This window comes from Xiphophorus couchianus, chromosome 7 (assembly GCF_001444195.1).
Source record: "Xiphophorus couchianus chromosome 7, X_couchianus-1.0, whole genome shotgun sequence".
Lineage (NCBI taxonomy): Eukaryota > Metazoa > Chordata > Actinopteri > Cyprinodontiformes > Poeciliidae > Xiphophorus > Xiphophorus couchianus.
The window spans coordinates 26,411,634-26,436,568 of record NC_040234.1 but is presented as its reverse complement, the minus strand read 5'-3'; the positions used below and the strand labels follow the sequence as shown (position 1 = coordinate 26,436,568).

At 39.4% G+C, this 24,935-nt stretch overlaps 1 protein-coding gene across 5 annotated transcripts in view; it reads right to left on the bottom strand.

The window, feature by feature from the left end:
* The window catches only part of LOC114148603 (syntaxin-binding protein 4), a 63,272-nt gene that overhangs the window by 13,648 nt on the left and 24,689 nt on the right, over positions 1–24,935 (bottom strand). For all 5 annotated transcript variants that reach the window (XR_003596307.1, XM_028023998.1, XM_028023997.1 and 2 more), the window contains exons 3-11: positions 19,536–19,631; positions 17,209–17,278; positions 17,034–17,108; positions 13,743–13,822; positions 12,914–13,034; positions 11,111–11,252; positions 5,175–5,281; positions 4,826–4,967; positions 4,390–4,462 (exon numbers count right to left, since the gene is read on the bottom strand). Coding sequence is in view for 4 of the 5 variants with exons in the window: in XM_028023998.1 (XP_027879799.1) it covers positions 4,390–4,462; positions 4,826–4,967; positions 5,175–5,281; positions 11,111–11,252; positions 12,914–13,034; positions 13,743–13,822; positions 17,034–17,108; positions 17,209–17,278; positions 19,536–19,631 (906 nt within the window). In the remaining variant the exon portion in view is untranslated. The remainder of the gene's footprint in view (positions 1–4,389; positions 4,463–4,825; positions 4,968–5,174; positions 5,282–11,110; positions 11,253–12,913; positions 13,035–13,742; positions 13,823–17,033; positions 17,109–17,208; positions 17,279–19,535; positions 19,632–24,935) is intronic.

Here is a 24,935-nt window from a genome sequence, read left to right as displayed (position 1 = left end):
TGTACAAAGAAACATGAAGATCAATTAGAAATAGATGGCAGACCTGAGTCTATAACACAGCAATCTCTAGGCTATGGAAATATGCACACACACCAAAATAAAAATACATGAGCTGGTGGCTTTTAAGCAGAATAAAGAAAGTGTATGTGAGGACATGGGACACTTTGTAAACAATGGGAGAAAAAATATCATTGGATTATCTGCAAAATCAGCAGGGAGGTAGCTGGCTGTGGTTTACACACACACACGCACGCCGATAGACATCTGTGTGTGTGTGGGGGGGTGTATGTGAGAGAGAGAGACAGAGAGAGAGAGAAGGGGGGTTGGAATAAAAGCAGATGATTAAAAGGAGAGGAATGGAAGAAAGATGGATGATTATACAGATGAGAGAGAGCAAAACAACATGAGTAGGGAGGGAGGGCAAAGGGCCAATGCCTAATATTAATTTGATGACTTTGTCCCAGATATGTGAAGCTGAATATGAAAGTAGTAACACTGTGAGAGAGAGAGAGAAAAAGAGAGAGAGAGGCTGACTGTATAGGCAACTTAAACTTTACCCTCTACTCACAGGATCCATGTTTTGACCCGAGTCTATAAGCTCAACAAGGTCTGGTGATATTTATGGTTTGTTACTGAAAGTTTAGAGACTAACTGATCACATATCCAATGTTACAAGAGTGAAGAAATACATAAGTTTGAACCTATATGTGAAAAAAATCTGGTGAACAAATTTAAAGGCCTAAAATCTTTTGAAACAGAACAAATAATAGCAGTTCTCTTAGTAACAATAGAGCATTAATTATTAGAGTAGTTTGGTTGAGATGTACCTCAAGGTTTAGTTCTTAAATTCCTATTAGCTTCCATTTACATTTTTCATATTCTTGGTCAACTAATTTTTGAACATGAACTACTTACATTCTTATGCATGTGTAACTAACGAGTATGTGATTTTAATGTTCACAGGGCCCAATACTTAAATTTCAATTAAACTAGATTGGGTATCAGTGACAATGTGTCCGATCGATGAGGGCAAATCTATTCAAAGTAAATCTATACCTAGTGGTCTGAGTAGCTTCATGCTTTATTATTTATTTCACTTAATTAATAATTCAAGTGTTATAATGGGTCAAGTGTTATTTGAAAGGTTTGTTACAGTTTATTTTTTTACATGTTTGACCAAACTTGTGAAGCTATTGGTGTGTTTGAGCTTGGTGCAGTGGTGCAGATTATCAAATACATTTGTAATCCAGCAAATTAATGATCCTATATGTGGAAAAATAAAGGTACAAAAAAATGTTTTGTCAATTCAGTGCTGTTTTTCTGTATCGGATCAGTATCCGCCGATACTGAAGCTCTGATATCCGCATCGGTACTGAAAGTGACAAAAAGTGAATTGGTGAATTCCTAGTTAACTTTGCAGAAATCCCCATAATGAGAAGGAATGTAGGTTAGAGTGGAAAGGATAATCCCTTCAACAAGAACAACAAAAAAAAAACTTAACAATAAAACTTTAACCTTACCACCATGCTTGCATGAAAGCACTGGTCCCATGTTAGATTAAGTATTAACATTAAATTCAGATTTTGTTTTAGCTGTAACTAAACATGTTTTTTGTAGTATATTTTTTACACTCAGTATTATTCATATAACGCCGAGTTGCACAGACCTGCATTTAAACTTTTCACCGAAAGCCAAAATACTAGAAATCTGAGCAAACGTTTCCATTGCTACAGTAATAACACTCCATCAGAGGTATTTATATAACCCGAAAGATCACATCAGTGTTTTCCACTGAACTGACTAATAAGTCTGAAAACCTGAAAGCTAAGACAGGGCAGGGAAATCCCGTAGTAGCCATGTGGGACCACCTAGTGACATCTGTCTCAGCTAGCAACTGGCTCCTCCAATAAGAGACTGCAAGGGTGCTAAGTGGACAATGCACTTAGGATATAACCTTGGCTGGGGTAATCCCAGGCAATAGGATTGGAGCAAGCTGTTGGATGGCTTCCAGCCACCGACCATAGGCCACACACTTCACAATCAAGCTTCTGCTCTGTGGCAAATAGTTGAATTATTTTGAATTATGAAGCACATTTTCTCCAATTAAAATTCTTCGCTCCAATTAAAAGATCTCGTCCAATATATGTTCCTTACTGCAGTCAGAGTTTATCATATGGAAACGTACTGTATATTTACAGCTGGTTCCTGTGCAGGCCTGACTGGTGCTCTTTGATTATATGCAGTATTGCAAATACAATCCAGAAATATAAACAACCACCATGCCACCTTCAGAAGGAATCTGAAACTAAGGTATCAATGTTAGCACATATTGATCCAATACTGATAGCGACTTGGTATCAATCATTTCAATATTTTGTATTGATCCGCCCATCTATAGTTTCTGTGCTCACCACACTACTGAGACTAACCTCACCAAAGTGTTCAACAACATCTACATCAATACACACTGAGGGAGAACCACAGTGTTGGTTGCTGTTGGTGCAGCATCCTACACTGTTAACCATGACATATTATTGAAGAGATTTCAGAACTGGGCTTTATATTATATGGTATGGTACAATATGATGTGTATAGTATGGTACGTTACGGTACGGTATGATGTTGTATGAAATGGAATTGTACCATATCATATCAAACCATATGGTATGATATGGTATGGATGATGTGGTATAGTATGGTATTGCTAGAAATTGCATGGTAAACAAGTAAACATTTGATCAGAAACCATTTTCAAGCTTTTCATTGGTTGAAGCTCTAATGTTTAGATTTTTTTTATTTAGTTCAAATGTCAGATGAAAAGAACACAGACTGATGGGTAAGTTAAAGTTATATGTAGTTTTACTGCTGACACTACTACATTTATAAAGTTCAAAAAGAAAAGAAAAATAATGGCACTTGTGCATGAAATTGTTTGAACGTGGTTGCGCACAACATTGCCTGCTCCGCACGGGCTCTATCTGTTTTTAGGGCAGTATACCATAAATCCTACTGAATATTTGTGTTTGTGAAACATAATCCAATTACAGCACCAGCACATGACTAGAAATCCCTCACCGGAACTGATGCTTCCCGCTCTGATCTGGTACATTTTGTTTGTTTACATACTGATTGATTGAACTATACTCAATAGGTATTCATGTAATAATGGCTGTTAACTTCCACTTTCATTGTCCTTAATAAGAGATAATTATATTAATTATGCTGCTGTATCTAATTAATTAACTGTTGCCTCTGAGCATGGTAACATGTACACAGCTTGCATCTTAATTCTTCCTATATTAAATCTCTAGTAAAAAGGACTTTTAAGAGCAAAGTTTAATCATATTCTATTACTATACATTTTTTATTGCCTCATCGTTGATTACTTTAAGGTCCCCCACTGTGATGCAGTTTAATTTAAAGACAAATCTCTCGATTCAATCTAATCCAGCATCTGTGTGTGGGAATGTTTTTGATGCTCAGATCAGACAGTTAATCTAATAACCGTCTGCTTGCAGGGGATTAGAAATCAATTCAAATTAAAAATCAATTTAAATTCAAAAAGTCTTTGTTGATCCCAGTGGGAAATCAAATGTTGTAAATCATATTCATTCAAATTCTTCAAAGAGTTCTTGTAGCTGGTGACTGGAAACCACATCTAAGATTTGATAGATGTTTAATACAATCTAAAAAAAAAAAAGGGTGCACAATTTATTTGTTAAAGGGGTGTATTAAGTAAGCAAAATTGACTTTTTTGAGCTTTATATGAAGTTACAATGCTCTTCCCTCATCAGACGCACCTGGAGCGTTGCTTTGATTCTTTCATGCATGTTTGAGGACTAAAGCACTGCCTCTTTACACAAGCGGTGCTAATTTTGCTGGGGTGTCGAGTGAAGCTGACACCGCAGCCACGAGAAAAATTCCAGTAAATAGACTGAGTGGCTAGTGCTCCGTTTGTGCCTTTAAAATTTTCTTTTGTGCCGCTTCGGTTTCTGAGATGTTAAAAAGTATTTTTCAGGGTCATCCAGAGGTCGTCATCATCCCCCCCTTCTTTCTCCAAAACAAACCAAAGTGAGCTACTTTTTTAGTGCTGTGTTTATGCTGTTAATACAGTAATTTGTGCAGCTTTCACTTATGAGATATCATAAGTTGCAACGTCACCACCACAAGGATGCCTCATAGGGTTGAAATAAGATGTGCAACTGTCCAGTTTGAAAGATATTACAGTTGTTACAATGACACCACCTTCCTAAAATCCCTCAAAGGACTTTTTTTCTTTCAAAATCATCTTTTAGCAAAAGAAAAAGAAAGACTTATGCCATTATTTTTAGAAAGGTGACGATAAGTAAAACAGTGCAAAACTGAAAGTAAATGTCGCTTCAGTTTTACCTGAAATATGAATATCTGGAGGACAGATGTCTGGAGAGGGTGAAGACACTAGAGCTGGCTCCTCTGCACAGATCTGCACCAAAACAACCAAACAGAGCACACTGAATGGAACCATTACAGTGATGAATCGTAAAAAGACATTAGTGCATTTGAGAGTAATGCCTCAGACATGATTGAAAAGCCCTATTCTAACAGCCCCGAACATCAGGAGCTCATTGCTGCATCAGTGGAAAGAGAATCAGAAAATATTTTCAAGCTGTCCATGTTTATGTCCTATAATTTCTGAAAACGTCTGATGATCCCTAAAAATCTGATTCTAGAATTTCCATTTTGTGTCACTGAACGACATTTCTTCTTTTACATATGTACATAAGAAGAAATGTTTTACGTTATGTGGCAACACCCTGACAGAACAGCGACATGTCGTGGAGCTGACCTCAGGTGACCTGATGTGAACTTTTAGGCGTCCAGAGTTGTAGCTGTTGCCGGCGGCTCGCTGGACTCCGTTGTGGAGCGATGTGCTGCTGGGGAAAAGACCTTTTCCAGGGATGAAGGCGATTTCCACTGTGTTGTCTTGGCTGGAGATGAAAAAAAAAAAAGTTAGAAGAAGTTATAAAAGGAGGTGACTGCAAACATCAGCGTAAAGGCACAGACAACTGAATTTTAATAACTGGATCTATACCTGGATCTATAACTGATCTATACTCTGACCTCCATTTATGTGATTACTAGCTGCAGTTACTGCAAGGCTTCCTTATTTTTGGACAAATGTTGTCCGAACCCACCTGCATTTCACTTTGTTCAGCATGCCTTTTGCCTCCTCATGAGTTACACCAATCAAAGACTCCTTGTTGATGGCAATGAGCTGATCTCCCGGCCTCAGGCGACCGTCCTGCACAAAGAGAAAGACACTTTAAATCCAGGGGAGTGGGTGGATATTTATAAGGTCTTTTACTTTGACGGCTGGTTCTGTTCAAATGGATTTCCTCTCATTCCTTTAGCAGTGCCTGCACTGGCCCTGCAGGATGCTACAGAGCATACATGCTAAAGCTAACATGTAAGTGTTCCTGTGTCTTAATGTCTTTATTGTCAAGTATGTTTGCACTTTAATTCATTTGGATCTGGGAGATCTTGAGTGTGGAGATTATCTCAGATTAACTCTATTTAGGGAAACAGCAGTTTCTGATTAGTTAAACTTCACTGGAAAGAGAAAAGAAGTGAGCCAACTAAAATACACTGTCTTAGCTGGTCGAAAGTAATTAAATCCAAGAAAATGTGTTACATTTGTTAAGTTGTCATGTTAAGAAAACGTAAATGTCATACATGTGGGAAATTAACAGAACTTTTTTTGTTGTTTTCTTAATTGGAGATCCATTCTCATTTTTCAGTAAGTCTTGAATTCATTTTGTTCTTTATCTCTTTAAAAGGCCCCAAAAAAATCATTTAAATCAAACTGAACTGAACTCGGTCGTCTGACCAATGAATTTTATGTTTCACTGTGCATAAAATTCTGGTACACTGAATTTGTACCAGAACAACACAAAGGACTGTATAATTGTGAACCTGGAGGAAAATGTTAAAATTAAATGCAGTGGATTTAGATCTGAACTTTGACTAGACCACTCTATACCAGAGGTGTCCAAGCGTTTTGTGAAAAGGGCAAAAATCGTCCACTTGAAAACACTTGTGGAAATTAATTAATTAATTTATTTATTTTTAACTCAGAAATGAAAAAAATGAAACTAAAATTCTTGAGGCATTTTTCATTCTTATCTGATCCATAACAAACTAATCAAGATTTTCTGTGAAAGCTACAGAACAGATTTTTTGTGTGTAAGCAGATGTGAAACTGAGGCAGTTGCCAATTTCAAGGTCACACATACAGCTGCAATGCAAAGTCAAATCTCTAAGTCACATTTGACATGTACAGCATTTTTATAATAACTGAAAGTAAGAAAGCTACTTGACTGAACTATAAAATGGCACTGTGTGCTACTATGTGTTGATCTGCCACAAAAAGAAATATTTTAAAGTTTATTTGTAATGCGGCAAAATGTGAAAACGTCCAAAGGATGTGAGGAATGTTCAGAAATGCAGAACAACCTAGAACCCTGTCAGAGGGTTCTCACTTGAAGAATTTATTTACCCAACATCCGAAATGGTTTAGTGTTTCTTTGACTAAAGTCGATTCAGACAGCAACTTGTTACACACTTAAGAGTTACACAGCTGCACTCTAAAGTTTACTAGAGTTCAGACTCCAGTAAACATTCATAGTACAAACATGATGATCACGCCACAGCAGGATGACTACAGTTTAAATAAATGCATCATTTCATGATCTTTCTGCTGACTCATCACACACATCGTCACATGTCATGGGACGCCGGCTCACATCAGGGAGGAAACCCAATCTCAGCTCGGTCTCGTTCTCAGGAAAACGCCCTGCTCGAGTTTAAGGGACTTCATGGATGAGTGTTGAAGTGCAGCTTTGATTTGTTTTGGCCTGTCCAGCTGGAGATGGAAGATTTTGAATTTGTAGGTCAGATGGGGAAAAAAAAAAAAATGCTGTGAAAGAAATCCAAATCTCTGCAGCACTATGACCGGAGGATAAAAACGAGCGAAGCTTAGGAGATTTTCTCCATTCAAAAATGTGTCGTGACATCTGCTTTCAGTAAAAAAAAAAAAACAACAAAAGAAAAAACGCTTTCAAAGCTTTCTGGCTGAATCTGCATCTGATTGACCAGCATCTCCTCAACAGAGTTGTGTTGACTTATCAATAACTGTGTTGCTTATCCTGAGCATGCAAAATTGTAAGGCAAAAATTGGGGCTGAAACCGAATGTCGTTTTCTGGCCGATCATCAAATACTATCTTTAAAAAGCCTGATTTGAGGTTCCCAGTTTTGACCGATGCAGATTTATTTATTTGTTTTTGTCTGAAATGTTACTAAATGTAGAAAGAAAGTCGCAGAGTTGGTAACAGTGAGGTGACTGTTGTTAACTGCAAACATTTCGACATGGCCTGGTGGGTCGGTCAGTCAGCCAAACCTCTAAGAGGAGAGCATGTAAGTATCGGCCCATCGTCGAAAATTAAGGCCAATGTATTTGTGCAGCCTTAGCCAAAATATTAAATAAACAATAAATCTTGTTTTTCTTTTAGGAATCAAATGATGAGAGACCTTCTGTTTTATCAGTGAGGATAATTTATCTCTCTGAGATATCAAGGATGCAACAACTGCCTTGATATTCTGGTGAGAAATCACTTTATAACTTTGTTTCAGTTCTTTTCTGCATCTCTTGCTCCAAGCAGTCAGCAGGCTGTTGAGGAGACGGTCCATTGCTGAGTGGAGCATGGCTGTTCAGTCGAACTCAAAATATTCTGAATACAAGCCAGGTCCCCAACCTAATGGTGCGCCAGGGCCATGAAGGAGGGACTGTGGACGCCCCTGACCCATTCAGCTGTGGTGTGAATGTTCTCATCTCAAGACTGTTTGACACAAACGCGCAATAAAAACACAATTCTCAAGAAACGTTCCTTATTTCCACCTAACTGAAGGGAACATGTTTTTGGAGGTAAACACTGCTTTAAAAACTGATTCTGATCCTCTTTGTGTCTTGAATCCTCCTCCACCCCACCAAAAAAAAAAACTAATATATTTGGCAAAGATCAAAACGAGAAGAAACAGCTTCTTTAACGCACATACAGTATACACACTAGCACAGATCCCTGTACACTCTCTTCCTCTCTCTTCTCCTTTATTCTCCTCCCTCTTGCTTGTCATATTGCCCACATTTGACAGAGTGGGTGGACAGAGAGGCGAGGAGGATGGGATTAACATGAGAGCAGCAGGGGAGGCTGCAGAAAAGGGGTGATATGTGCAAATCCTGAGAGTGCCTGGGATTGCTTCAAGCCGTAGCTCCAGTCACTGCTCTTTATTATGGGATGTCTGCTTTAAATGAGGGGGGAAATTCTGAGATCCAGAGATAAGTAAAGTTTGACAGTGGAGTCTTCCTTTAACGATCTGTCACCTTCTGCAGAGTCAGAGCAACGAGACAAGCCCTTCTGAACCTGCAGAGGTCAGAAGGGCTCCTGCAATGTGAGCCCCGCTGCCATGGTTACCATTTTACTACTGGTGGCAATAGTGATACATCTTGAAAAGAAAAGGTTAGTTTTTAATTAACTGAAACTCAAATTTTATATAGATTCAATGTGCATAGAGGGAAATGTTTCAAATATTTATGACTTGTAATTAAGATGATTATGGCTAACACGGGAAAATGTGGACATTGTGAAAAGGTTAAGTATTAAAAACCCAATCAGTCAATTAAGAGCCACAAAACTAAAAATCTGTCATTATGTGCTACTTTGTTGGTCTGTTACATGAAGTCAGAATAACATATATTGAAGTTTGTTGTCGTAGCATGTCAAAATGTGGAAAATGTAAACATGTTTGCCACTGTAGTTTAAGAAATAAGGAGGATTCCTGGATGCGAGAGGAGAACCTGAGTTAATGTTATCGTTAAAACCAGTTTGGGGTTTTTCTGTGTTTGTATTGTTATTTATGCTTCACCCAGTTCACTCTGTTGTTTTCTGCTTAGTTTATTCTTGTTTATTTGTTCTTCTTTTTTTTTTAGGAATCTTTGCTTTTTCTTTAACTATATTTTTCCCTTGTGTCTCTTTAAAGTCTCTTCTTCCTGTTTGCATTTTGGTCCTGCCTCAAACTCACATTCTTTGACTTTTATGCTCATATATAAGAAATAAATAACATTTAAAAAAGCTTTATTTAGTGACACAATATGTTCCTTTTTGTCTCTTTTTTTATTACAAACATAACTAATGTGTTTTATTTCCAACCCATGCTGAGCAGGTTGAAACAGCTTGGTGGTTCTGCCGGTCCAGTTTGCTTCCAGAGTTCATTTCAGTCGACTCGTTTTCAGCCTTTGGCACCTTTTTGTTATAGCAAAATTTAAGAGTCTGATGTTTACAAAGCACAGCAATTTGCATCAGCAGGCTTTTCGTAATCCTAATTTTGAACGGGCCGCAGTCATAATGAGCTCATTAAAGCCCGGGACCGAGGCATGAATTATCTGAGAGGTTGAATCTCTGGGGCCGATTAAACTTTCGTTCACAAATAAACCCTGACAGGAAAGTCGAGTGTTGGAGTCTTCCTTCCACTAACTTCAAGTCTGTAGTTTACATTTAGAAACTCTTGAGGGAAAAAAATTATAATTTTATCATACTGAAAACATAACTCACCTGATGTGATCTCTGTATGAGCAGAACCTAACAGACTACCAGGGCTTTAGCAATAAATTACACACATTTCAAGTATTTCTTTTGTGAGTGTGGCTATGGTTCAGTAACACTTACTGCTACATTATTAGTACAAATCACTATTGACCGCAAATAAGCCCTGTGATCTCAGGCTGGATGAGTGATGGAAGTGGGTTTGGCCAGTCAGAGTGGGAGGGTCAGACTCAGCAGTCTTTGACCGGAGCGTTGCTCAGCAGAGTTTACACTAATCTGAGGCAATAGCTGCAGAGGTCTGCACCTGCACTCCATCTTCCCTCTCCTGTACTCCCTGAGTGTCTCTTCCATCCACAATGGTAAAAAAAAAATCTTTGCACAAAAAGAGGTCCCTCATGGCTGCGATGCATCCATCTCAGTCAGGCTTCGCCCAGCTGCTGTCATGGGTCCAAAGTCAAGGCTCAATGGATACAGTTGGCAAATCTTGCCCAATGTATCAGTTTCCTCAAGTAGCAAGATGTCAGTTTGTAGAAACAAAGTTTTGGCTGTGACCAGCTGTCTATAGGGAAATAAAGTAAGCTCCAATTATGAGAGACTATCACAGGAAGCTGACCGCTAGCGATGTCATTTGGGAGAAGTTCTGCTCCATAGGGGTGGGCAAAATGGACTTAAATTTTTATCACAGTGTTATCTAGTATTATTTATAACTTTTGGGGGGGAAATCTGTAGCTGTGACTGCATGGCATGACAATCATAGCTCGACAAACACAAGTACTGCTCTTCAAAAATATACTGTTTGTCTTCTTTAGGACACCGGTCACATAAGGAAGTGTGATTTGTGTCACTAAGCGGCACACAGTAATTGGATTTTATCATATTTTCAAATGTTTTGATTTTTATTATGGCTCTCGTTTAACAAACAGTGGAGAAAATAGTAATACTTTGGGCCTTTCACATATTTTTAATTGGAATTTATCGTGACAACGATTAATCAAAATTTTTATAATAACAAGAAATTCATCACAATAAATATAAGTGATACAATAAATGCCTTCCCCTACTGCTCTGTCTCTGTTATTGGTCTTGGTGTAAGTCTTATCAAAGTTTAAATGAAAAGATAAGGCAGTTATTGAAAAGAACAAAATTAAAAACAAGTTTTCAAGTGTAGAAAACACTTGATGATGTTTCTATTGATTTTCTTAGAGAAGACAAATCATTTTAAAACACAGTGGTCTTTGGAGTTTGGAGTTGTGTATTTGCTGCTAAACATGCATGATGACATTTTGTCTTAAGCCATACAGCAAAGATGGCCATTAGCAGAAAACATTGAATATTTCACTCTTTTCGTAATGAATCCATATAAGTTTCACTTTCTGAAATGACAACAAAATATAAAACTTTTAATGATTTTTTAAATTTTTTTTATGTGGAGATTAGTGTTGATGTATTTGTGGCAGTCATTTCCGTGTCTCACCCTGTGACAGTCTCCTCCAGACAGCACTTCCTGGATGAACACAGCGGGGCCGTCGGGCCTGTTGGAGCCTCCTCCAATCGTAATCCCTAAACTGCTGGACCGAGCCACAGAAATGAGCTGGATCACTCCTTCACCTGGGTGACTGAGAACATAAGACACATTACAACAATGAAAAATGCCTTGATTTACATAAATTCCAAACTTTTATGGCACCTGGAGTAAAACAAAGTTAATGATCCCATATGCTCCTAAGTGAAGTAGCATGTGAAATTTAGAAAACCAGGAATCATGTCCATGATGTGAAGCCTGGGCATAAATTCAAATGGGAAACTTCTCTTCAGGCTCACCTGCATCATCCAGTCACTGTCATGTGCTTCTATCGCTGCCTATCAGCGTTGGACCGTGTCATGTCAAAGGCTTGAACTGCTCACCAACCAAGCTTTAAGCAAGTTGGGATGCATTTCAAAAATGTCAGACTTCGAGTCCGAAAACCCAGCCAGGTCCAATCCATTTCTTCGAGGATCCTGGTCCTGCACTCTCGGACCCTCATTCCCCTCTCACCCTCCTCAGATCCAAGGAATTGCTCCGAGATCATCACCTCCAGCTCAAAGCCCTCCTCCCACATCATCCGTCGCAACTCTGACCTCCACCTTCAGGGCTGCCGTCCTCTCTACATGTCATCGGTCTTCCTTCCTTCCACCCATGTTCATCCCCACTCCTCTGCTCTTGTCGCCTCCATGGACACTGTCCAGCGCTCTATAACCACTGTCTCAGTTCCAATGTAAGAGTGCGGTACCGCCGGCACTGCCACATCCCCAGCCACCTCACTGGCTAATGCACACTCCCGCATTAGTAAGAGTGAATGGGTGCATCTCTAGGTAAGATGTAGCCAGTCATGACTCATCCCTCTCTTTTTCATAATTCTAGTCGGTTCACAAGCTTTTCCATTGATTCTTCCTCCCTTCCCTAATCAGGTAAGACTTACATGGCCATGCACTCAAACATTTCCCCGACACTGTGCTCAGAAGTCTTTCAGAGACAGTATATTACCCTTCTGTCTAATGTTTTACCTTCCCCTGAAGTCTATCAAGGAGTCAAATCAACTGTAACAGCTTTTCTGCCATTCTCAAATCGTCCAAGCCACGTCTTTCTAAAAACCTTTCAATCAGGAAGTGTGTGACAGCATTTTTCAGAGACGTGACTTGTTGCATCTGTCCTCATCACAGAATCAGATTCGATGCTTGCATGACTCTCATCCCTGATCTTCACCTTAAATACAGTGGATCTATATTATATCAGTATCACAGAGCATTCTCTGCCAAAGCCTCCTCACTCCTCTCCCAATTCGGTATGACTTCAGATTTGTCTATTCTTGACACAGAGATATTAATCATGCAGTTTTCTTCCACCTCCATTCTCCTTTTTTTTTGGACCATGCTATCTCACTCATACATTTTTTTTTTGTTTTTACGAAGGTCTGAAATAAACCTTCGCAGGAACCTAAACTGCATATTACTGCAATGTTGTTGTAAATATATCAGACATAGCAAAATCTATAAACGTTCATACAATTTCATACATAAAAATAAAAAATAATCAAAACTGTACCTATATAGTCAAAAAAACTATTTTAAGAGGCTGATAAAATATCAAAATGATCAAAATAAGAGGTATGTTACACCAAAAGCAGGCAAATGAGAGAAAAAAAAATCAATCTGAACATCCATATGAACTCAGCACTGCCAGCAGTGTGTAGTTTGGATTGATGCTGGTCCAGAAATGGAGAAACAGAATCAGTCTCACCTGAGGGAGCGCATCATGGGCCCACCATTGTACATGTTCTGAGAGTTTGCAGGGCTCAGCAACAACGGGCTCTGAGATCGAGATGAGGAACCGGATGATGTGCTGTCCAAGAGGCGACCTCCTTTACAAAAAGAACAAAAGTGTGTGTTTCACACCAAGAGGAACAAGAACAGGGACTTCAGGCAGGAGTTGTGTATTATGAGCTTTGAAAGGAATGAACCTTCTAAGATACTTAAACCATAAACTCTTATCATTTTGCCACAGCTACAGATCACTACAGTGCTCCTCTGGTAGAATGCACCACCCTGCCTCTTAGGCCTGAGCGATGCTAAGCACAGAATAATACCCAACATGCTGACCAACCAAAGCATCCTTCAGAGTTTACTTTTCCACCACGCTTCTTTCATGTACTCTCTGCCAAAGACATGTTTCTGTGGAGGCTGACACACAGGACTTTCACAGAGGTTTGAACAAAAAACAGGTTTTGGTATAGCTACGTACAGTATCACTGTTTCCAGTTGGTCCAACTGCCTGTGCAAGCACTACTGTACAATAATATCACCAACAGGCTCTAGATACTTTGAGCTTCATCCCAGATCAGCACTGTGCCAAACTCTCCCAGAACAACTCAGGAACAGAATGTTGAGTACGGACAGAGTTCTGCTGAATGAAGCACCCCTGAGTATGTGAGGACCTTTATTCCTTTCCTAAATGTAGAAGACTCATTAAGAAAGTGGTAGAAGACATATATAACGAACTTATAATGCTTGGTTTGTCACTTTTTTGTGTGTTGCTGAAGTTTTAGAGGGCCGTATAGTGATCAGCCTACCTTGCTGAATGGGAGAGTTGCGGGTTGATCCGGTACTACCGTTGGAGCCATATTTCTCCAGCAGCTCAGCAAATTCTCTCCTTGAGAAAGAAAAAAAGAAAGTCAAGAACATTGGAGGGAGACGAATATAAGACAGCTACAAGAACACTGAGGGGATTTCTTTCAGGATAAGGTATTGGCCAGAACAGTGTTGTAAAAAGCCAATCCTTCAGGGCCAGTATCACCAACGTTTTAGTTCTTTTTCGCGGCTCAACAGAAAGAACTAATCCAATGATGGTTCATAAACAGAACCTCTGCACACCTTTATATGCAGAGTTGATAGTTGGTCAATTTGAATCAGCTCTGGTGGAGCAAAGACGCATCAAAAAAAGTGTCAGGACACTGACTCTTGAGGACTGGAGCTGGACACCCATCTGTTTGTGGTTCAGTGAGATCTCGTGGGCCAGCGATCCATAAGTGTATGGACTTTTAGTTTCATGTGTATTGTTTACTTATATCTTGCCTTCATCCTCTCTGTGTTTACCTTCTTGGTTTATTCTTGCTTGTATTAGATGAGAGGGCTGTTTCACAGAAGCAGAATTCAGAAATCCAGGATAAGAGATAAAGTCAGGCTTGCCGTAATGAGATCTGTTCATCCTGGCTTGATCCTTTCCAACCAGGCTCAGGAAAACAACAGTAGCTGCATTTCTTTTGACCATATAATTGAGCAATTTGACAATTTGAAAGAAAATTGCTTAATATAAACACACCAATTTTGACAAAACAATTTTTTTGATTAAAAGATTTAGTGATAGAATGAGGATGAGGTTTTATTGTCCAACTCAAAATTGGTTTATTTCACAAAACGTCAACGGGAACACTTTTATTGGCATCACACACATGATCAACAACAGGATGTCACCACTGACGCAAACCATGAAGCAGAAGACGACAGGAAGTAGGTTTTTAATTCCTTATTGTGTGAACAAATGTACACATGTATGCTTTTAATTTTGTTTCTTATTTAATGGAAACAGAATTGTGAAATTGTGGGGGGGTTTCAAATACTGACAGTTTTGCGCACAGTCATAATGCAAACGCAGCTTATATCTACCCAGGTTTAAGTAATTCAGGCAGGTTCAGAACTTTCTTCAACAGACCACAAGTTCAGTCACAATGAATAAATTGCGTGTGCCATACCTCCACCAAATGAGCAAACAAGCAATAGAATTGACATTTGCTAGTTAATTTGCAAGTCCAAACAGTTCACACTAATGGCATAAAATAAAACACTGAATTGCAACAGGGCCAAAATAAGGAAGCAGAAATGATATGGTAAGTATGTTTCCTCCACATTGATGAATGATCTGTGAATTAACTGCAAGAATTACGGCTCAATAACCTAAAGAATCATTTGAACTTCTCAACCTTGGGACAGGATTATTTGGGATCTGAGCTTCAATGATATTTAGTGTTTGTAACCGTGGCAGGGCGGGGGTTAGCTCGTCTGCCATGCTGGACTAATAATACCTTCACCTTCATAGGAGGGCAGAACTTTCAGTCGGATGGAGGATATGGTCAAAACCCAGAGTGCTGTTCACGTGCATGACGGCTGTGAAATGCTAGAACTCTGAAGACAATGCAGACGCTCATGTACACTCAGCTCTCGGAAAACACATCATCATGCAACAGTTTCTCAAAAACTTGAAGTGTGAGAGAAATCCTTCAGTTCCGTTCCTGTACCTGCGTCTCCTCACTAAACCTATTGTCATTTAAATCCAGACATCTATTTGTGCTTCTTTTCCTCTAAGCTGATTGTCCTGATCTTTCTCACAGTGTCTGATCCTTTTGTTTCCTGATAGTCTTCTGCATTGTGTGTATGCCCCCAGTGTAACAGTCCCGCAAAGTTGGAAGAGGTCTAGTGTTGATCAAACGGAGTCTAAGTGGGAAAAGTGGACGGGGGTACGGCTAGTAAGACGGCCGTAATCCCACCTCCTGACTGTCTCTCTTCCCTCTGCATGGCAGGATAGTTAAAGTACAGAGCACAGATTAACAGACGAGGCTCATCTCGTCAGGAGCAGTGCCTTAGGTCAAGCCCTCCCCCCGTTACTCTTCTGCATGCGGGACAAAGCAGGAGTGTAAGGCTGCCTCACTGCACTGAGGGAAATTAACTATTTTTGGGAGCCACCGTCTGATTTTTAGCTCCCTGCATCTTCACTCCATATTTCCTCTGGGTCTCTGCTGACATGGCTCCTCTCTAACCATATCCCACCCTTCTCCATTAAAGACATTACAAGCAGCAAATACCAAGGCTGGTAACGGCTTTTGTAGAAAACGTGGCTCTCCAACAGAGCTTTTTCAGCACACAGTTCCGGATCAGATTGCGTGCGGTGGATTTGAAGGAAGGGCGACGCCTGTGATGCTGACAGCTGGGGCTGACCTTGTTTTTACCCAAACTGGTTGTAGTCAGATTAGAAAGCCGGTTCGGCACTAATACTACCCTCCTCCTTATTCGCTAATGCTATGACTGCATTATAAATGTGGTTCAGGTGCTTCTGCATGTTTACCCTCTAGCTAGCAGGCAGCACTGTGACTAAAAGCAGGCAGAAAGCTGAAGAAATTGTCAGACACACTTTCATTCAGACAAAAAGGGCGACGTTTGCTCAGCAAGTCTTGATGTTCAATTCAGAGTTTTTGCTGAAATCCGTTTTTTTTTCTCATTGTTGTTTGTACTGATCTAAAGTGGCAAAATTCTGTGTTTTCCAGATCAATAATTATAGCACATAATTATTTTACCTTCAGTTTTTATTTAAAAAAAAAGCTATTTGACTGCTAAGTCATATTTGACTTAGCAGAAATTTGACTTTGTAATTTAATGCCTTAAAATTAGGCCTCTGTTTCTTTAAGAAACTCCGCCTTCAGGATTTCATCGTAACATTGCTCCTCCATTTAACAATGTTTTGAACATTCATTGGAATTTATCATAGCAATGAATCAAAAGTTTTATCATGACAAGAAATTTACCATGATAACTGATAAACGATACGATAAATGGTCTACAGTTTAATTTTACAGGTTTATTGGCTCTAAACTAGTTTGTGAACATTAATTAACAACTTCCAAGTCCCTTCATTCTAATTTGAAAAACATCTGCCCAAACCAAACCCGTTTAGTGATAAATGTGCATTATTACTCAATATTTTTATTTAATCTGACCTGGTTTCATGCCACAAATAAAACAATAAATGAATTCAGGTTTAGTTCAAACCTGCAGGCGACTAAATCAACTGTGACACATTTTGGTTTCCTTACTTTGCTTCTTCATCTCTGGCTATAAGAAGGCGCATGTGATTTGTGGCAGATGCTGTTCTCAAGATGTCCACAGCTCTGTGAGACAGACATGAAAACGTGAAGTCAATGTTTGAATAATATCACTGTTTCAATATCAGGAGTTTACAGCCAGCAGGAAGTGTAAAAAAAACCTTACCTTTCACTTGTGACTCCAACAAGAGTATCCCCGTTTACTTCCAGGATCTGGTCTCCCGGCAACAGGTTTCCTGTAAATGGTTAATAGCCCTGTTGTCAATACTGGGTTAATCAGGTGGATGATCAGTTCAACACAAGGGATTTATTTTTGTTTTTGACCCTCCTGCGGTCTTAAGAGATGGGGTCATTTGAGGTTTATTTTTGTGTGTCGTTTCGAGAACTGACGGTCTGAGGGGAAAATCCCCCCCATGGTCCGACTGTGACATGTACCCCTCCTGAGCGTCTGCCTGAGGAGTCAGGTCTCAGACAGAGGAGGCTGCTGGCCCTACGACCCAATCCCAGATTAAGTGGAATATAATGAAACAATGGTTTTATAAATGAAACATAGGCTATCTTTCAGAAATAAAACTATGCTGCTCTGTCCCGCACAGTTTTAAACATTTTACATCGATTAAAAAAATAATAATGTCACGCATAAACTAACAAATTTAAGTCCAAAGTCATTGTTCCATGATATCTAAACTCTGTTCCTTACAGATGATTCTATACATTATAAGAGTCATAACACTAGAAACCTTTTTGAACTGTAAAAAGATACATAACCACAGCGTGCCATCTAGCACAACCAACAAGCAAACATCAGAGACTGTAGATACACAGGTGTTGTATTATAACCTCAAATATTAATGAAATAATCATTATGTGGAAAAAGTTTGAGAGGGACTGATGTCTGTCTTTATTTTTTTAAATAACACCTTCATTGTATTGTATATGTATGAGGTAATTCTCACAAAAACATGACATGGTACTACAGTTTCACTTGCAAATCTGGGCCTGGTATCTATCATTTATTGCGGGGAAAGTAGGTCGTGACAATGCTGTGTTGTGTTTTATTCATGTTGCACTCACAAGAGAATCTCCAAAAGTACCAGTTCCTTCACTCCAGAGGTATTCATCCTGACAACTCTGACCGCTGCGTCTACGTTCCCTTTACTCGTGCTTTTTTTCTTATTCACAACATGGACATAAAAAGAGGAAACATTCCACTGACAAAAGCAATCAATTGTTTTGATTCATGGGGAAATCAGAAGCGGCTCATTTTAAATGTCACAGCTTTAAAAAGCTAAATAAATGGTTTAGTTTTTGAGATGTTGCCAAACGCATATGCAAAGAAGCTACAGAAACGTATTTATTGTTTCCCACAGTTTAAATGATGTTCATTGATGCAATCGAATTTTACCCAGAGTATCAACATGACCACTACCAGTACTAATCTATTCATAAAGTCTAATTATTTTCCTTAAAGAATCCATTCATTAGTCCAGTTTATAGTTTTTCCAGGCTCCATATTGAGCCACATTAAAACAGGTGAAGGAACCATAGAAATCAAATCCAGAAAAGCATGAAACATTTATTTCATATTTTTTACAGTGGGATAGGGTTAAAGATGTGAAACAGTCATGAGAATGTTTGAGAGAAATGAACAGAGTTCCACTGACTAACATGGAGTTGAACAGACTCCTATCATTTAAAAGCGGTAACTAGTATCCAAAACATTCTTGAACTGTGAGAGCCATGACTCACTGACCTAAAAATCTGCTTGGGCTCATGCCTCTCCATGCTGCCATTTAGGAGAGGAAGCAATTTGAAAATGACCCTTTGAACTGAGAGTCGCTGAAAAGATTTTACATGGAGCCCAATGGAGGAAGGGTTTTTATGCATTTCAATGCAACAAAAAAAAGTTCAATATTTCAAAAACTATAATAACTGAAATTACCAGAAATATTCAAGCTTGAGAAGAAACTGGATGCTTTGATATATAAATTGTTGAAATATGTTGAAGTAGTAAAGAACCCAAAACCTACAAAGGAACTCAAGAAGTAAGAAAACTGAATAGTGTTCTAATAATCTGATAAATGTGATGTTACAGGTGCTGAGTTCACTAGGGTGCTCAATAGGAGCACATAAACCTGCACTTGGGCTTTACTTGCTCAGTGGTTGCCATGGTGACAGGATGAGGAGCGTCCAAAAGATGGAATGGGGAAGAATAAAATAAACAAAGATTTTAGCCTGACAGGAAGTTTGTTTTTATCAAGTCGCATTTGTTCAAGTTTAACACAATTTGTTCGCGTGTTGTTGCTCAGCCTGTCAACGTCTTTACACATGAAATGAATGTAGATGTTTGTTTTAACCAATGCCTCTACAATTGTACCACTGACTTTTATTACTCTGCAAAGTGTCCTCTCCTTAACTTAAATTCATTTTAATCAGTTCTAATAAGGAGTCACCTTGCATCATCGTTTAGAGCGCTGCAGTGACTCCACTCACCATCAGCTGCAGCAAGGCCACCAGGTAAAATCCGCTTGACGTAGACTCCGAACTCCTCTCCCGTTAGCTCTTTCACTCCGCCAATCACTTTGATTCCTGGGCAGAGAAGTAGAAAAATCTCCTCTAAGTAAAGCTCCTCCAGCTTTAGCTTTTTTTTTGCAAGCTGATCCATACAGGCTAAATGTAACGCAAATTCAAACGTCTAGGCGAGCAGCTCCTTAGTTACGTAACTAAGAACTCAATAGGATTCATTTCTCTCCGTTTAACACGGCTAGGGGCTGCTGTTTGGCTGCTCCGCCATATTTGACTGGCAACTCCAAATATAAGCAATGTTAATACGGGCGCATAAATGAATAATGAATGAAACGATGAATAATTGTGTACAGATGGGATTTGCAATATTGTGAGCTCCAGGGAAGAAACGGAAGGTCACCGGTCAGCAGCTGTCACAGTTTTAAGGTATCCTGCTGACAGGAAACAATGGGAAAGTCACATGAGTCATTATTCCTCTTCCATCACCGGAGCGTAGCCCCATGCTGTTAAATACCTTAAGAGATGTGCCTGTGTTTAGATGAGAACAACAAAAAAAACACAGACAGTGTTTGTAGCATGGCTGAGAAGGTAAACCGGACAAACGACACTTGCCACCATGCAGAGTCAGGGAATTTTCTGGCTGGCAGATGCTGTCTGTGTTGGACAGAAAACCGACTCTATGGAGAGAAACTTTCTGACAACACAGAGGTCGGCTGCGGGCAGAGCAGCAACCTCAAGCCGGCGGTGATTCCAGAACGTGAAACACCTGAAAACCTTCTGATATAAACCGTCCGTTGTGGCTCTGGCTGTGAGCTTACAGTGAACGTCTGTTCTTTTTGAAACCTCCAGCAGGTTTTCTTTTTTGGGGGGATTTTACTCTATCTATCCATCTTCCTGTGAACTCTGGTCAGCTTCCCATTACCTGCATAAAAATCAATCTAAAGAATAACGCTGCCGATATGTTTCATCCTGCTGTTTTCAGGGTGATATTCAGTTTTATTCTCCACCCAACATAGAAGTCTGCTAGTCATTTCTGGTCTCCTCTGACCAGAGCACCTTAATCTACAATTCAAACAAAAGTCATGTTCTACTAAACATGAGTTGGTCAACATTACTGGACATTGCTAATAGTTTTCCTCCAACATTGACTTTTTTCTTGCCAAACCCTTGAGGTTTTTCTATTATTTCCTTCAGTGGTTCTTGGTGCAGTATCTCCACAATAAACGGGTTTATCAAAGGGTTTGGTTTGTTTAACACAGAACAGTTTGAAAGCAGCTGAAAATGGAAAAAAAACTTTTTAAAAAGTTGTGATTTTGATCCCCATTCAAACAGTTTTCACCCCCAGATATTTGCATTAAGATTAGGGGTGCACCGGTTTATCTGCGCCTGTTTCTTTAATTTTGGGAGTTTGGTCAATGTGAAGCCGATCTTATCCACTGATATTATCTGCCTCAGCAAAGGCATAAAAATCCGCTACTGCCCTCTTTAGCTCTGCTGTTCAAAACACAGGATCCTAACAAAAACTTTATTCACTTATATACTGTGAGATACATCCAAATACACGTGCATTGTATTTCCTCTTTGTGTTCCTGCAATAACATATTCTAATCAGAAATACAAGTAATTTATTTATTTTTCTTCCATTTGTCAGGGGATTTGCAAATGTTTCCAAATCTTTGCTTTTTATTGCTTTTTTAAACACAAATGTGGGTCCAGGGCTAAGAGTGAGGGACAAGAGAAGGGTCAGGTTTTGTTGTCTGGTATTTTGGAAAAATAATAATTAACAAAACTTGATGTTATTCTAAAAATCTCTGTCTTTATCCCTCCCTCTACTCAGCTCGTCAAAGGGCAGAGTCTTATTACTTCTGAAGGCAACACTGCTAAGGAAGTCTTCTCTGCTTTGTTCCTGGAACTGACTGACCTTGTGAGCTGATGGTAAAGAACACGTGATTTTCCATGTCTAAGCCAAGTACAAAGGCAGCCTGTGTAAGCCTGTCTTTGTTGGACTTTTGTCTTGTTGTTGAACCTGAGGGTTCAATTAGCCATTGCTCCACCGAGCCCAACGTCTACCACAACGCAGAGCGACGACTCAGGAGGAATACAATTAGAGCTGAGGGACCGAACTCACCACGCCTTCAGAACACCGAGGTGGAACTGCAGTTCCTAACGGTGGAACATTTAAACTAAAGCAAGGGTCAACTTTTGAAAAAAATATAGGGTGAACCAACAACTTATTGTGACTTACAGCAACTCTGGGCAGTGAGGAATATTTACGACAGCAATCATTAGACTTATACGGCCGTATAGTTCAGTACATGGGTCATTGCTTTGTTTTTTCCTTTTCAAAATAAAATGAGTAAAAGCACAATATTGATGTTTTTTTGTTTTATAACTAAATCAGAAAAACAAAATTTCATATATATAACTATAAAATAGTTATATATATATATTTATATATGAATATATATATATAACTATAGTTATATATATATATTTATATATAAATATATGTCCCTTTTGTATTTTAAAGGGACAATGTTCAGCTCAATTATAAATGATATAGTTTCCCAGTGTATGATAAGCCTGGTGGGCCACCAGGCCTTACTTTACCCCCCACCAGACTAAATGTTTGTTTATTTATTTTAATACATCAGTTACAGTGATAGCAAAGATGGGTTTATATAAAGGCTAATTTTACTTAGTGCACCGATATTTTCTTTGTAGTTGATATTTTAGTTTTCAAATTTCTCAATTTTTAGCCTTTTTTTAAACACAGAAACACAGTGGGGCAACTGGTAGACTTGCTAAGCACTCCTACCACCAGGCCTAGCTAGTCTTCTGGGGGGAAACCTTGTTAATGTTAGTATATGTTTTATGTTTCATTGTGATCATGGTGATACGGATTAAAGAGAAAACTAAAAAAAAACTGAAAACCACCCGTTGAGGCTGCGCTGAATGTTGATCAAGAGCTGGGGGCGGGGGACTGCTACGAATAACATTTCATTTTATGTAATGTAAGATGAAACAGTTCAACATGCAGATAGCTGTGAGATACAAGAGAACAAAGACGTAGGAAATGAAGTGATAGTGTGGGAGCAGCTGGAGCCAGCGTATCTCTGCTCCCTGATCAGCGCAGCCTTTAAGCGTCTGCATCTCTAAACTCTTCCACTTACATTTCCCATCGCCATACTTCCAGCGAATGCGATACATTAAACTTCTGCAGCTCCAGGCTGCTGCTGTTCTGTCGCCACAGCGACAGAGTGGCAACACTAATTGGGTCTGGAGCGAAGGGGCACCAGCTAATTACCGCCTGTTGGAAAAAAAAAATGCTTAAAAAATGGGGGTGATGCACTTCCATGTCGCTGTCCTCCCTCCTTTTGTTCTCCTCTCAGAGGAAAACAGCCTCTTCCCCACTCTGACTCCCACCCTGCACTCGCCTATCGCAAGATAAGAAAAACATTATTCCGGTACATGTGAAGCAGCGCCTCCCTTCTCCTCTACATTCACATGTCTTCCAAATGCTAAAAAAAGGGATGAAGGGAATGTTTGTTACCCAAGGACAAAACACTTCCCCACTCTGAGAGCTTGTAAAGAATAACTTGCGTCTGTTGAACCTGGGTGAGTTTCATTGAGAGCTTGTTTTTCTGTTCCAACAGTTTAACTCCATGTTTTCTTAATCAGATACTGGATTTCCCGTTACATGACTTCAGTGCTTGAGCACAAATGTTCCCCGCTGCTCGCTGGGTGTACAAATATGTTGCACTCAAGTTTGACAGATGCTTTCAGACTTTCCCTTTTAAATATTAAATTGCTGTAAAAAGGAAAAAAAAAAAAAGCCTCATAGCTCGTCCAGATGATGACTGATCAGTTGGGTTCAACAATCCAATAAAATCGAATTCATGAGGTTAAACTTCAGATGCAGCTGGTGACGGGATTCCTGAAAATGCTCACATTATTCAGCTCCCAATGGTGGATGGCAAAGAGAGTGATGAAGACTCAAACTCAGCTACTTGTAATATCAGTAAGGTGCTTGAAAAAAGTCAGAGGAAAACTCCTATATGAGAGACATCAATTAGAAGGCGGCTGTGTCTCCTGCCACATGTCTACGGTTCAATCAGGCAGCGAGGAAACAGCACCGGTTTCAGCAGATAGCTGGAAGACTGAACAGATGACATGAAGGTTGTTCTGCTCTATTCTTTTGAGCTTCTGACTGTAATTTAACCTGCTGGATTTGGAAAAGCTGGCAGCCTTCAGGAGGAATCAAAGTTAGAGTTAGAATCTACCTTCTGCATGGGAAGTCAACTCCAGATGTATTCCAGTCCAACACACACAGAGGCTAGCCATGCAGGCAGCACTGACTGCTAATATTAGGTGCTTAACCCAATAATTCTTTAAAATTTGCTGAATGTAGCGTTTATAAACATTATGATTCTCACATGTTTGTTAAAACTGTCACTGGCAGTATAGCATGGGACAGATAATCTGTGAAAAACATCAAGCTCTTCTTCCTTCTCCCTGTGATCCTGTGACAGAAACAGGCCACTCCGTCACAAACAACCAATCAGAGCCAGGGGGAGGGTCTTAGTGCTGTCAGTCATTCGTGTGTGCTGCACTTCCCCTAGCCCTCCTTGCTCACTGCTACGCAACAGCTAGTTCCCCCCGTCAGAACCCGCTGTGAATGCTCAGGGTAGGTAGCATGGATAAGCGCTAACGATGTGCTAACTGTTGTCTGTATGGTGTTTAGGGTGGACATTTATCGCATCGATGATCAGTTACTGTGATAAATCTTTTATCACGATAAGAGTTTTGATTCATCGTTGTCACAATAAACCCTAACCCACCCACCCAAAAAAAAAAACTGCCCATTTTGCTGGAATTGTTAGTTTCACTATTTTCTCCAACGTTTGTTCAATGACAGTATCAACAAATATCAGCACATTTAAAAGAATGATAAAATGCAGTTAATGATATAATGCAGTTACTTCTGCATGCCGCTAACTTGTACACACTTCTTTATGGGTGATTTGTACCAGTGTGTTTTTCAACAGCAGTATTTGTGTTTGCTGTGTCAGCCATACATTTACCTAAAAAAGATTTAATAAATAGTTCTTGTTGTTATCACAATAGTGCCACAAAATATCATGATAAATGTATGAGTTACCTCCAAACTGGCTAAAATAGTTTTTTTCTTGTTCCTCAAGCTTTATAAAAAAAAAAAAAACTGCAGATCATGAAACTACCAAATCGATTGTTGCATTGTAAATAAAAAGCAATGCGCTAAACTTGTGCAGTTTCAACAGAGTCCAGTTTATTCTCTACAAATACAGATCCTGGTGCATCTTTAATTATATTCTGACTACAACACAA